General features: G+C 31.5%; 2 protein-coding genes across 2 annotated transcripts; both read left to right on the top strand.

Annotated features, from left to right (window-relative positions):
- The first annotated feature begins 292 nt into the window (after nt 1-292).
- Nucleotides 293-3,462, top strand: LOC132912408 (spliceosome-associated protein CWC27 homolog). Its single transcript, XM_060969796.1, has 7 exons — nt 293-696; nt 876-1,085; nt 1,167-1,367; nt 1,439-1,578; nt 1,639-1,893; nt 2,013-2,168; nt 2,248-3,462. Exons 1-7 carry the CDS (start codon nt 655-657, stop codon nt 2,768-2,770), a joined length of 1,527 nt encoding a protein of 508 aa, XP_060825779.1. The 5' UTR covers nt 293-654; the 3' UTR covers nt 2,771-3,462.
- A 50-nt stretch (nt 3,463-3,512) lies between these two features.
- LOC132912404 (uncharacterized) lies at nt 3,513-11,650 on the top strand. Its single transcript, XM_060969785.1, has 7 exons — nt 3,513-3,655; nt 6,022-6,239; nt 6,351-6,532; nt 6,625-6,772; nt 6,847-7,626; nt 8,812-9,041; nt 10,022-11,650. The coding sequence occupies exons 1-7, from the start codon at nt 3,622-3,624 to the stop codon at nt 10,347-10,349; spliced, it is 1,920 nt and encodes a 639-aa protein (XP_060825768.1). The 5' UTR covers nt 3,513-3,621; the 3' UTR covers nt 10,350-11,650.
- The last annotated feature ends 3,338 nt before the right edge of the window (nt 11,651-14,988 follow it).

Genomic DNA, 14,988 nt, shown 5'->3' with positions numbered 1-14,988 from the left:
AAAAATAGCCAGCGTTATTACAAATTATTTGACAGTTTAAGAGATGTAAATATATATTAATTATTGATTATATAATCTCAAAAATATAAGTAATACACAGTTTCATATATAAAAAAATAATTTATTTTTATCTTTTCTTGATAACCTTAAAATGTACAACTATGAATAATGTACTTAAATATCACTAAATAACAGTAAAATAATTAAATTAATTAACTAAATAAAAACTTACAATAAATAAATTTATTTTTAAGATAATCATATGAAACATGCAAGTTAAATTATGACCTTAGTCGTAAATATATTCCTAAACATTATTCCTGTTATTTCTTGTTTTATATAAGAATATAAGATAATATAAACATATATATCTTTATATATCATTTCAGTTAATATTATTTATCTTAACTTCATAATTTCTTTAGTATTACAAAGTTATTTCACAACAGTTTCTCATTTGTGATTTTTGGTTTGATTCACGGCAGTTTTGATTATATCGTTTACATATATTATGTATGGTCTATGTCAATGGTGTTAAGTAATGCATTTTCACCTGTTTGGTTAACGTATTGTAGCGAATTAAAATTTTAATATGAAGTGTTTTCGTTGATATTTGTTGAAATATAACTTTTTTATTAAAGAGGATTTACAAATATGAGTAATATTTATATACAAGAACCACCCACTAAGGGAAAAGTAAGTATTAATTCATAATATTTTAATGGATTGTATACCTGTTTTTAAAAACATAACCTGCATAATATATTTATTTTTGAACTTCTATATTAAAATGTTAAATAATTTATGTCATTAAATAATACGATTTATTTCAATGGTATGTTATATTAACAAAACTAATATATTATCATAAATAGGTGATGATGAAAACTACTGTTGGTGACATTGATTTAGAGTTATGGGCAAAAGAGACTCCAAAAGCATGTAGAAATTTTATACAATTATGTATGGAAGGCTATTATGATAACACCATATTTCATAGAATCGTTAAAGGATTCATAGCACAGGGTGGTGATCCAACAGGTACAGGAGAAGGTGGTGAAAGCATATATGGACAGCCATTTAAAGTAGGTTTAATTGAAACATACAATTAATTTGTTTTATTAAAGAATAATTATTGGATTTATATATATGTATATATACATTAGGATGAATTTCACACAAGATTACGGTTTTGTCGAAGAGGTTTAATTGCTATGGCTAATGCTGGAAAAGATGACAATGGTTCTCAGTTCTTTTTTACTCTTGGTTCCACACCAGAGTTGCAAAATAAACATACTATCTTTGGTAAGGTTACTGGAGAAACTATATTTAACATGCTTAAACTTGAAGAAGCGCTTGTAGATGAGGTAAATTTAGCGTTGTTGGAATGTATTAGAAATCAGTGCAACTACTATTTTTCCATATTTTTTTATTTTAGGATGATAGACCACTTTATCCTCCAAAAATTATAAAAACGCAAATATTGAAGAATCCATTTCTTGATATTGTACCAAGGATAGTATCAAAGAAAAATGAAGAAATAAACGATAGCTTAAAAACTAAAAGAACAGGAGTAAAGTAAGAAAGAACATTTTGTTTTATTAATAATATACTTTATAATGAGACATTTTGTTACAGAAATTTTAATCTTTTATCATTTGGTGAGGAAGCAGAGGAAGATGAAGAAGAATCTGTGATACTTAATAAACAGTTCAGTAGTAAAGGAAAATCTGCACATGATCACCTAACTGATCCAAAATTAAGCGCACAACCAGCTATTGAACCAGCTGGACCTCCAAATAAAAAAATAAAAAACGACCGTAGTAGCGATTGGGAAAGCGATGTGGAAGAAAAAACTCAAGAGGAATTAGAAGTTATAAAAAAAGAAAAGGAGTTGGTTTACTATTTATACTATTATATATTATTATATATTATATATTATATTATAATAAAATACGTTATAATCGTATTATATTAAGTAAGATCTTTTATTAAAAGTTTTGTATTTTTAGAGCAATGAAAGAAAGAATAAAAAATAAATTAAGAGACACAAAGAAAAGTTCTAAAACAGAAAATTATAAGGTAGATGATGATGAAGATGATAAAGAGATAAAGGAAGATAAATATTATCTTGGGAAGGATAGAGATGAAGAACGTAAAAGAAAAGCGTATGTTTTATAGTAATATTTGTTTATTAATATTTATTTCTAATGTATATTTAAATATTTTCAATTAACTATTATGCAGGGAAGAAATTAGAAAACAAATTCGGGATTTTAAACGTGATGTTCAAAATGAAAAGAAAGCGAAAGAAGCAGATCAAAAACTAAGACAAGATCAGGTGGAAAAGGAAGTAAAGAAAACGGAGATTATGAAAGAATATATAGAAACTCAAGAGAAATATAAAGAAGCAAAGTCAAAATTACCTAAAAAGGGGAAAAGTCGCGAGGACTTCACAATGGAGTTATTAAACAAGTTTAAATCTAAACTTCAAACTGCTAAGGAAACTATAAGAGAAAGATCGCTGAGTCCATTAAAAAAAGAAGATAACAAAGAGGATGATTTTGATCCAGCTGATGAGTCTTGGATGATACATGCATTACATTGTGAAGAAAAAGCACCTGTTCTTGCTAAAGATGCAAGTACAAAAGACGATGATTGGTTTGAAATTTATGATCCTCGAAATCCTCTTAATAAGCGACGAAGAGGAGAAAGATCACATAAATCAAATGATGATAAAAATAGGCAATCCGATTCTCGTCGCAAATAATATTTATCATAAATAATGTTATACCTACACAAGTAATTATAGTATTTTTGTATTACTTTTTTGTGTATAGAATTGTGTATAAGAGTATGTTATATTAAATACTTCTTTTAAACAAAATTTATATATTTACTGAAGAAGTAAGTAGTATTTTGGAAAAAATGTGATAGCTTTATATTTTAAAATTCAAAAATTAATTCTTTGTGCAGATATTACTTTTTAGGTAGTTTAGTATTTTGTAGCTTCACATTAGCTGCGAAAAAAAAAAATTATGTACGAATGTGTGCTTTTGGTGCCGTATGGTCGTGTTTACCATACTTTAGATAACTGCAATATTTTGATGGTAAAGATGGATAACGATAGTGCCATGATTTTGTGCAAATAGACGTATAGATCGTAGCTTATCCAGAGCACAGTAAAATTTGATAAGACACTGATACAAAACATAACATATTCGTTCACTGATTCAGTCGATCTGTTGACAGCGGACGATACGCATCGTATATTTACATACGTAATTTCCCGTTTGCATAAATATAATTATGTATTCATTTAATGAATTATACATTTATTGTAAATATCAGCGGAAGTAAAGTTGAATAACTTTTTTAAAAAGAGAAATAATTTAAATATTCTTTTTAATTGTAGTAATTAATAAAAAATTTAGAAAAAGGATTATTTTTATTTAAAAAGAATTGCTGTTCTTTACAAACTACGTATTATATTTTTTTTTAATGAATCATCAACGTATATAATGTGTGTTTGTTTCTGTTATTGCTTTTAATACTATCCACGTGTGAATATAGTGTGTCTAAAAAAATCCTGAGTGTCTATGTCGCGTTTCTACTAGGAGAATGCCAACGACGCCATTAAAAATAGATATACTTGGTATGCTTCATTTTGTTCGTATATTTCATCAATCATTTCGAAGATGTAATAGTAAAGCGATAATCGCTATTCACGTTCTTCTTCTTCATAACTCGTTTTGATTCCATAAATTGAGTTGTTTTAAAATAAATAATTCATCACGCATATGTATACATCTTAACTATTTTTGAGCAAAATATTCATGCCAAAGTGAAGCGCGCGTTTTAGCTACTAATCTTTTTGCAATGATATTCTGTTTTTTCATTCTTTCCATTTACCACGTGGTATTAAGAAATGTGTGCATTGCAGAGCATACATGTATCATATATGTATATAATAATCGACTGCAGAGCTTTAAACACGACCAAAATCATATTAGCATTGATAGATGAATTAACTAATTATGTAATGATAGTATTTACTTAAGCCACTGTAAGTAGTCAAGAAATGTATTGCCCTTTGAAACGAAATGTAACACATTCATTCTTTAATCGTGCATATTCTTCTTTAATGTAGCTCATAATAGTGATCATAATAGCACCGTAAATAATCTTTCTTCTCGCGCAAGATATAAGTATCTTATTTTTAAATTTTTATTTTAGCATACCTATATATATAAAGGTTTTTATACGTATATATTTTATGTATTTACATGCATCATGGTAAATTGGAAACAATTGAAGTGATTAAACTGATTTAAATGTTGTTAAATAAGAGCACCGATATCTTTTATCGTTCAGTGTACCGAAATGATAATGATTTTATCGAATTCCGTGTCTTTTTTTGTTTTCAAAGTTTCAATAGATAACTCAAATATACAACATTCGTATGTCATTGATAGTGATTAAATAAATAGCGTTATATATTGTAGGAGCTATAATAAAATACTTGAACACTTAATTCCATATTTATCTATTTCTAGAATAGATAAAAACATTGTCGTTATTTTTGCTCAATAAAGTTAATATAGTTTTTGTTATAAAAAATATTTTATGAAAGAAAATGGATTTTGAGATAAAATGCATTACCGGCAGCTATATTTTTGGAGTTTTTATACTTACATATATTTGTTTAAAACATGCATATTTGTAGATGTATAAGATTGCAGAAATCAATAGCGCATATGTTCAGAAAATAATAATCATGGTAATATTATAGGTTTGAGTTATTACTTTTGCTAGGTTCAAAGCAAATCGATAAAGTTATTGCTCTTGCACTTATCGAATTTAACAAATACATATATATATATATATACATATATATATATACACACGTGTATATGTACATACGTTTGACGTTCGCGGAAGACTGCTAGTTCGATAACCTTGCGCATTCAATCGCAGGCATAAGCCCTAACCCCTAACCTATTTAATCACAATTACTAAGTTGTTATAACTTTTACTTGATTTTAGTTTTATAAGTTCCAATTGATTTGATATTTTTCATTCGTAATTCATAAGCATTAATTAAAAAATATTAATAGAATAGTTTAAAAATCCTCCTCAAAAGGAATAATACCAATCAAAAGCATAATTTCTACGATAAAAATCAACCATAGATGTTACAAGCTTTGTACGATACGAATGTATGTCGTCATTATTGATTATTACTTATCATACAAAATATACGTACTTTGTTGCTACAGACTGCGTCAACAAGATAGCGATTCAAAATATTCTGGATTGATGTTACTCGTGACTCCGTATCAAAATAAAAACTTTCGTTTCTAAGGAAAATTTTCCACTTATTCCTACGATTATCAATTGTATGATTGTTAAGACAAGTCTATAAAATATTTTATAGTTGTTTGAATAAAGTCTCAGAAAATAAACTTAACTAATCTTTCCCAAATGAGAAACATAAGATCGACAAAGAAAAAATTTTATTAATTAATGTTCCGCGTGTCTTCGCGTAATTACGTTACGATCTTCACAATCACAAGCTGCTAAAACTAGAAGCGATTACACCATTTTAAATTTCTAAATAACGAACAGACATAAATGAAATTTATGTAGCTTATTTTGAGTATAGAGTTTCAAAAAATAACATGGCTGACTCGCATAATTTTATCTACAACAAAGAAGATCGACAAATAATTCTGTTGCGTAATTTAGCGTGAATATTTATGTAAAGCAATAAATAAATAAACGAACATCTTCTGCGAATTAATTATGTTTATCCTTCACAGTCAAAATATATTACATTTACATCGAATATATTCTTAAATATTTTTAGCAAAATGAAAATAAAGTATGCCTGATATAATAAAATTTAAACTTTCAATTATTCTTGTAACTAATCATTTTACTCATTATCGTTCATTTCTATAATTAATTTTGAGTAATCATTGAACCGAAAGATTCTCATGAAAGTTATACAATTCGTAGAGGACGGTGTTCGTCCAAGAGACTGGCAGCCTCGTAGGTCTCAGTACAAGGTGCCTCTGAGATTATTTCGATTATGCTTACTGGGAATGTTTCTTCCTGCGGTATTGGTGGCTGGGCCGATATACTTGCGATATCGTGTTTATTGCGAGCAACTGTATCCATTAACCGTTTCCGATCAAAGGCTTATCGACGCGAAAGTATCTACTACGTGGTGTCAAGTAAGTACATTCTCATTTTATCTCAAGGCATATTTTTATTATGTTCTAATCCTACGGCTCATCGCGACATTGTTAAATATAATACGATTATCGAGAAAAAATTCTTCGCAGAGTCAAGTCATTAAAGTTAATACCACGTTTAACGCCTATCTGATGAACGACGAACCAAAAGTGGAAAACGAGTTTCTACCCGTTTCTATGACGAGACATTTGATTTTAGAAGACGACATGAAAGAATATTGGGGCTTCTATCTTCTTCGTGGTAGTAGCGTTACCGTATCCACTTGTGTGAGGTAGTATTGATGTAAAAGTGAAAAGAAGTTGAAGTAAGCATAGAATTGAGGAAGTATCGATAAAATGTAAAAATTTATGGGTTTTATGGTAGATGGCCTGGTGCTTCTTTAACCATGATTCGCGGTCACAAACATCTTCATGAATGTGCCTTTATTGGTGACGATAGCAGCGAAGAATTGGAGGAACTGCTGGAAGTTGCTAAAGAGACCGGTTTCCTTACAGTGAATGGTTCGCTTGAGGTAATTTTCGTATTGTATTAGCACGATGTTATCAGGGTGTAAAACGAAAAAGAAATTTCATGTACGTTTCATAGAGTGAAAGTCCTAGCAATGAGCCAGAGAAAATGAAGAGAGTGCAGCAGGGTATACAGTTTCATCACAAGGACCATGCTAACGCTTTGAACAGCTCCAAGCACACGATGAACACCATGACACACCATTACAACAGTCACGAGTTGGATGCCAAGGCTATGAAAGTGATACTCACGGAACTGTTCGCAAAAACGCTCGACACGAAAAAGAAGCAGAAGGAGAATCCTCATCATCATTACGAAGGAACCTTCGTGGAAACTGATAACATCGAGAAGCCGCCTACTCAATATCCCCATGACGATTCGCAGAAAACTAAAAACAAACAGATGGAAAATATGTTAATGAAAACTTTCGAAGAAGTCTTGAAGAAGAAAAATGTAGTGAGTGTTATGAACGATACAGGAAGATTGATGGAAAAACACCAAAAACTCCAACGTGGAAATGTTCTGCAAAGTCAGACGAGCAAAGAGAAGACGACAGTAAATCCTGAAGAGAAGATCGAAAAAGCGGAAGCTTCATCCGCAGAAGTGCTTCGAGATGTGTTGGACAAAATCAATTCTTTAGGTTATCGGGGTAAAAAGATACTGAAAAAACTGATGGTTGAAATTGAGAAGAAGGGTACTGAGGGAGAAGCTCTATGGCAGGCAGTGAACAAGACGATGAACGATCAGACACTTTCGGATGCTGAGAAACGTAGAAGACGAAGAGACTTGATTCTGTCTTCGCCTCTTCATACGGAATTAACGGAGGAAGATGAAGATGACGATGCTGCTATCGAGGAGGTAAAGTGACTTTTTTCTATGTACCTTGTTGACTATAAGTATTTGTATATCTACTGATATTTAGTACAAACTGAATACCTTTTACTTTTATTATAAATTTATTATTTTATTCACGTCACGTATCCCTCATAATGTAAAAGAATAAGTACAGTAAAATTTCTTGAAGTTTCTACTAAATATAAGTTGATTGCGAATATTTATGCATTTATATGAAATTAAAAAGTACAGAAATGGATACAATGTGCAAAAATATATCAAATATTCAAAGTGGAGTACTCTTTTTAATACTTAGAAGGTGATACAAAATTTCAAAGTTCTATTTCTTTAGTCATGTTCATAAAGATATGGATTTTCATAAAGCCCCACAGTCTTGTAACGAATTAGTATCCAAATACTTATATCCAAAACAGTGTGTATTTAAGATATTATCACTAAAGGGATAAATGTAACTTCAAAGAACTTGAAGTAGAAGGATGGAAGATTGTAGAAAATTTTCCGTGGACATAAATTAACAGCGGCAAATTTTCATCGAGCTAGCGATAAAAACAATTGCATGCAATATTATGCGCGATAAGGTTTTGAAATGAGATTTAAGGTGGAGGAGGATGCTGCTACCACGAGATGTTTAATCGTTGACTTATGTTCAGATTAAATTTAATTCGATCGGATGATTATCACATGGTGTCAATTTCATTCGGTAAATAACTCGACGTTAAATACGTCGGCGATAACGGTCCAATCTAATAGATCGTAATCGACATTTTATCGTGCAGAGATAGACACGGTCAGATGCTCGTATTGTCCTCATTAAAACTTAGTAGGCCAACATAATTATTCGCGGTGTTTGCAATTTATTCACGTAGATTTAACAGAATGTACGAGAATTTTCTTATCAGGGTATTTTCGAGGTAATGTTAATATTTATCGCGGATTCAACTCGGGAACGATAAGAGAGATGAATCTTTGTTTGATAAGTATCGTTCAATCGCGTTACGTCAAATAGAAAGAAACGATTAAAGATTATGGAAGCATTAGAGAAAAGGTGTCTGCTTATAAACAAAGTATGAATTAATGAAAGTCGTTTCATATAGAATTAATATAGGAGGTACAATGGATAAAATATTGTTACGATTAAGTATTTCTTTTAAAAGCTGCTTTATTGTATAATTTCTGTTTATACATCAGGATATGTTGCATCCAGATGGCATAGCCGAAGACAGGGGTACCGTGAACGAGACGACGTTGAATGACAGAAGTAATTCCGAATTTTGGAGTTCGTTTAGTAGCTCCGAGGAACGGCTTTTGGATTGCAAAGGACTGATTCTGAACTTACCTTTAACACCACATCGATATTGTATGCCGAAACACGAAAGCGAACATTTGACCGCCTCGTTCGCTAACACGGTTACATACAGGTATATTGCGTATAAACCATTATAAATATTTATGAATACTTAAAATGATAGCAGAAATAAGATTTCAGAGGTAAACAGACATTTAGATAACGTGACGATTTCTTTTAGCCACAGAGAGGCCTCCTTGAAGAATAAAACAATTGTAAAAATATATCATTTATGTTAATAATGGTTATCTTTATATAAAAATTACGAATTCCGACCATTTTTACCAGTTTACGTCCCGTGTTATCGATAATTCAGAAATATCGATAGAAGTATAATTTCTATCAAGTCTTTTACGTTTCGATAATGAGTAACACACGAGTGGGAAGATAGAAAAGAGAAAGATCATTTTATATTCATTTCATATTCCATAACTCTACAGACGTTAGATAGCATAGAAGCTCTTTGATAATAAATAGTAAAACTGTTTAAAGAGTTCTAAGAATCCAGATTCCAAGATTTTAGATTCCGTTTAATGATTTAAGACCTAAGAAAAAAGAGCTTTAAGTACGTAGATGGAACGTTGAAGAAGGATATAAAGATATTATTAGGTGATTAAATGAAACTAGGAAACTTAAAGATTTGAGGAAATGCAAAAATTCTAAGTTTAAGTAATTTGAAAACCTTAAAGGAATGGTATATTGATAAATTATTTAACAATCTTGAGGGGATTTTTTTCGTTTCAGTATTATACTTTAACTGTATTTTCAATAAGAAATGTTTATGAACATACGTAACGACAAATTTACATTCGTTGCTGAGGAATTATTTGACTCAAATGGATTACAATGTCTGGATTATTTTATCGCGTGAATGCGATTGCTATTGTTAAATGTGTATGAAATTATCAAGTCTTTGTGGAACTAATCGGATATTTCGGATGATTCTATCTTTACTTGTCTGTTAGAATTTTATCGTTATTGACGTTTAATCAACACATATCAAGAGTAAGCTCTATAAGAATAAATTGTTCAAACGTTTAATCTACTTTTCAGAGTACCTACGAACGGATATTATTTCTTTGTCTTCAATTCTGAAAACGAGATTCAGCCGAATTATTTGCGAGTACATTTCGACCTGCTGAAGACCTTCTACAATATCTCGAATCCAGTACACGCCTGTAAGAATAGCACGACGGAGTGTTCGTTGCCTTTCAAAATCTTTAGCAACGAGAGGACGGTCTTAGAGTTGCCATTGAGTGGCAATGACTCACAATGGAACGAAGAATACGTGGTTGTCTCCACGTGCGAACCTAGAACGTCTATTTATTTGTTATGCATCATAGCGGTGCCTTTGCTCATCCTTATATTTGCTTTTCACTGACAGCACGATGAATCGATATGAGGGAAAGACAGTATTGTGATCTCGCGACGAGAACAGCCGCTGAAAATGCTCGCTTGTAAATATGCTTTAAGTTTAAAAGCGAACCGTAGTATGAGGACAGACCCTTGTTACAATGGCAATAATGCGACAGTATTCTTCTCTTTTCACCGTACTATTTAACTGGTGGTTATGAATGTGACGTTACGTTTGTGATAATCAATGTATTTATACGTTAGTAACTCTAAATGGAACATTTTTTAAATCGTGATATAAATAATCTAAAATTCAGAATCATCATAATTAGACTGGAGATTTTTATGTATTTATAGGAAATTCGGAGGTGTAAAAATGCATAGAATGTACGCATACTATGCACAGATATATAGAATACTCAAAATATAGTATTTTAATATATACCAAGTGAAATTGTTTACGTAGATTTAATTTTTTCATTCATATTCGTAAAAATATGAATCTGTATAAATATCTGCAGCCTAATTATAATTTAATGTATCAAGGCTATGCGTTTACGTTAAAGATACATGTGATACGAATGATGATGATACGAAGGTGGTTAACGAATTATTAATTGCAATTAACATAGACGCTTTTTAACATCCTTTCACGTTTTTAGATCGTTATAATTCTACACACACATACACATACACACATATACAGTCGCTCCGGGAAGTAAGTTTACACTCCTGCTAAAAGTTTAAATGTAAAATCTTTAATTTATGTATATATTTCTAATGCAGACTGTATTTTGTATAGTATAGATTATATATATTATGTGATGTACGTATAGATTAGAATCGTATATTTATTACGTCAACGAATAGTGAGATATTCTACTTTTCTTTTCCTTTATCAATCGACAAAACCATTTTGTTGTATTATATTTTATCTTCAATTGGTAACGTGATTCCGATCGATATCGTTCATTTTCAATTAACTTGTTTTCTTAAGTATTGGAACTTTTTTCTGAATAATTATCATTATATACTACGTTATCATGATACACAAGCTTCGAGCGTCGAGTAAAGTTAATCATACAAATTGGGTATTACCGTTGATAAATCATCTTAAATTGTTTGTCACTGATTCACTGACTTTATTTATTATAATGTAATACGTTTTAACTTATTACCGTTATTCCATTGCATCGCGCGAATATCCGTTTATCGACCAACGTTATTACCACTTTCCTACTTATTATGATTCCTACTTTCAATGATATTAATTTCGACTAGATTATACAGATTATTTATATTTTCAATAAAAAAATCCAAGTAATTGTATCGATCGCTATAACTCTTTCATTCACTTTCGCTTAAAAAACACGCTCAATTAAAAGTAGTAAAAAACTTTGTAACAAACTTGCTTTCTTCGTATAAAAGACGGTAGCGTGACCGAATCAGTCCTAATTAAACGTCCCAGGGTAATCCTTTACGTCTTTCAACATCTTAAAAATTAATCTCCGTCCTATCTCTCCTCCTAATCCGTCAGATTAATACTTCATGTCGATGCAAGAGACTCCCGACAACTTGACCCTGCCATTTCATGGCCGAAGGGTAGCGAGAGGACGATTCTAGGGGTTTCGAGGGCGGAGCATCCCTTATCAGCACCGAACACTCGTGCTTCGCGCAGCCTCCGTGGCTTCAATGACTTTTTGAAGAGAATTCACCCACCACACGTCGTTCTTGTATTGCGGACGTCCTTGCTCGATACTCATCTTGGAATATTACCAAAGGATATCTTATCTGTCTTTTCTTGTAACAACAGAGATTCGAGACTTCAACGAAAAAACAGGTTTTCGTGTTTTTATAAGATATAATTACAAAAAGTTCAAGCAAATTATGAAAAGCTATATAAGTAGTTTTTTGTTATATATTCGTATGTTATAATGAAAAATCGACTGGACGATAGAATTATCTAAATCGCATTTGATGACACTTTGCTACTGTTTGTAGTATACTTCAATAAATTTACGTTGTCTGTTTAATGGATTAAAAGGAGTTACGGTATACGACATGTATTAATTATGATGTGTTAAGTGTTGTGTATATTACCGACTATAAGTACATATTCGGACATTTCCTGATATCAAGTATAACTTGAACGCTTTCCATTGCTTTTATATTCTAATTATTTTACTATAAATCTGTTGATTCATTCGGATCATGCGCGTCTTATAACGTGAAATAAAAGAGCTGCTTCAATAGGAATGCACCTCCAATAACTCGAATAAGTCAATAAAAACTACCTCAAAATTACAATCAAAAGCAAATCACTTTTTCAAAATGTAGTAATATCTCTATGCTATAAATTGCTATGCGTAGAAAGCGCTATATATAAATGTGTAGTTAGTTAAATTGAAAACTTATTTACTTCGTATTCCTGTTTTAGTAGGAAAGTGCGATGAATGACTAATTTTTCGCGTTCTTGTATTGTATACAAGAATTTGGATAATTTCAGAACGAATCTACAATTATCGTCTGGTAGGATACACACGTGGAAAACAAACACTAATAATGGAATTAATATGGGGCGACTGGTTGACGGCGATAACGAAAATTGATTTCATCCCCGTGCCCTTCATGTCCTCCTTCCACTCTTGTCGTTGTGCTCCTGCGGCTCAGTCTGGTATGGGTATCCTATTTGAACGCGTTGACGTTTCATGGGACACTGCGCAAACCCGGCGACACGCCTCTTTTCTATTGGCACAGCCTGCCAATGATAATTCTTCTATGTATTCGACCATATACCATTCCTGGGTAGTTTTTCCATGCTAGTTCACCGATTTCAGATATCGGTCTCTGTTAATAATTCGTATCTAATTCGCAACATGATCGTCAATAGCATTTTCATCTGCTGTATAAATCTGTGTATTCTTACATTTTGCATCCCTCTATAATGGAAAAAAAGACAGTTGCACGGTGACATTAATTTGTTAATCATTTTTAAGGGATTAATAATCTTTACCAAACTAATACGTTGCATAATAATTTTTAAGAACACATTTCGTAACATCAAAAAGGTTCATAGGTCCAAGTAGAAAATATTAGCTTATGATTTTCTTTCAGTAATTTTTTGATGCATGCATACGTGGTTGCGATTTTATCGATGTTTTATCGATGGCCACAGAGAGTATATTTCACGGGAAATAATTCTAATACCTACTTCGTATTCGTTGGCACGCACAAATTGAGCTGTATTGTCGCTAAACTTGTGGGAAACCGCTACAAAACTCACCCCATACGACTTTTTCTAACTGTACCATAGTTGCTGTTTTTTTTTAGGGTGCTTTTATAAGTTTGATGGGAATTTATCGATAGACGTATGAACCTTCAATAGCCATAAATTACGCGAAACTCGAATATAATTTATATTTTCTCATTTTTCATCTTCGTTGTATGCGGGTACCTATATAAAATGTTACGTGCAATAAACTTTCCTAGAAACGAATTCATCGTGTGTAAAGATACGTATCGACGTTATTTATTCATATTTTGCCACACTTCTTTATTGGACCAGTATCATAGACCATACGCGGCCGCAATAATGGATTAACGAAGAATGAAAAAAAAATTACCCCTCAAACTTTACGAATAAGGCACGCGACTGCATTCAAGGGTGACGCACGTGTCGCTTATACGCCTTTTATTTTCAGATTAAGGTGCCGATACAGTTAAAAAGCGGGATCCTAATAGTGGCGTTAAAAGATATACGCTTTTAAATCATTCTTATAACATTGTTTCTGTATTTAGCAATGTTCAGATATGTTTAAATCACGATTAACATTTCATTTCCTATTATTTTTACATTTTGCGTATATGAAAGTTCAGAAATTGCAAAAGCAAGTTGCAATGAGTTCTTTGTTCTGTCGTTTAATTCAACAACAATGAAGAAAGAAGAGTTTTGTATGAAATCGTTCTTTCGTTATCGGTGCGTCATGTGCATAGAGACTTGTGACTAAATCTGTCTCCACCTTCTTCCTGTTTCATCCCATTAACATCTGTTTCGAAGATGTCTCATGCTTCTCATACACTTAAACGATAAATAACATCGACTCGTGCCTTATCTAATCGCCAACATTATCAAACGCATACTGAACTTCATTTTTTCCTCGAATCACTCAAACACGCTGTAAAGTTTAAAAATAGTATCATTCTTTTCCAATAGCGTTAAGATACCTAAAATAATAATATATTATTCTTTCGTCACTTCGTGTTTCAGTTCATTTAATAAACATTCGTCTATTATAATAATTATACAATTATCTGACATTCTTGATACAATAACGTAATGGCTGGATTGCAGATATTCATGTACTTAGTATATTTACTTTATTATAACGAATATTGTACTTTTTATATGCGTACTATGCATTTTTGCATCTTTAAATTTCCTTTAAATGCTTCAGAATCCGCATGTTCATCCACCATCTAACAATGACTATCTTTATTCAATAATTTATTATATAGTTGTTTCGTTGCAAACAACTGTTTTCCATAATCATATTGACAATAAGTCTAAGCGAAATTACAGTTAGCTCCCACGCAGATAGGACGGTAATAGCGCTCGAATGATCACGATTGCAGATTTAATCATTTAATCGGGATCGCACGATGACACC

This window comes from Bombus pascuorum, chromosome 12 (genome assembly GCF_905332965.1).
Source record: "Bombus pascuorum chromosome 12, iyBomPasc1.1, whole genome shotgun sequence".
Lineage (NCBI taxonomy): Eukaryota > Metazoa > Arthropoda > Insecta > Hymenoptera > Apidae > Bombus > Bombus pascuorum.
This window is presented reverse-complemented; position numbering and strand designations above follow the sequence as displayed.

What these genes read in the sequence shown, in the direction of transcription:
- LOC132912408 (XM_060969796.1), top strand. Translation starts at nt 655, where the DNA reads ATGAGTAATATTTATATACAAGAACCACCCACTAAGGGAAAA. An exon ending in TATATGGACAGCCATTTAAA is followed by an intron (nt 1,086 to 1,166) that starts GTAGGTTTAATT and finishes TATATACATTAG; the next exon opens with GATGAATTTCACACAAGATT. An exon ending in ACTAAAAGAACAGGAGTAAA is followed by an intron (nt 1,579 to 1,638) that starts GTAAGAAAGAAC and finishes ATTTTGTTACAG; the next exon opens with AAATTTTAATCTTTTATCAT.
- LOC132912404 (XM_060969785.1), top strand. Translation starts at nt 3,622, where the DNA reads ATGCCAACGACGCCATTAAAAATAGATATACTTG. An exon ending in ACCGTATCCACTTGTGTGAG is followed by an intron (nt 6,533 to 6,624) that starts GTAGTATTGATG and finishes GTTTTATGGTAG; the next exon opens with ATGGCCTGGTGCTTCTTTAA. An exon ending in GCTAACACGGTTACATACAG is followed by an intron (nt 9,042 to 10,021) that starts GTATATTGCGTA and finishes TCTACTTTTCAG; the next exon opens with AGTACCTACGAACGGATATT.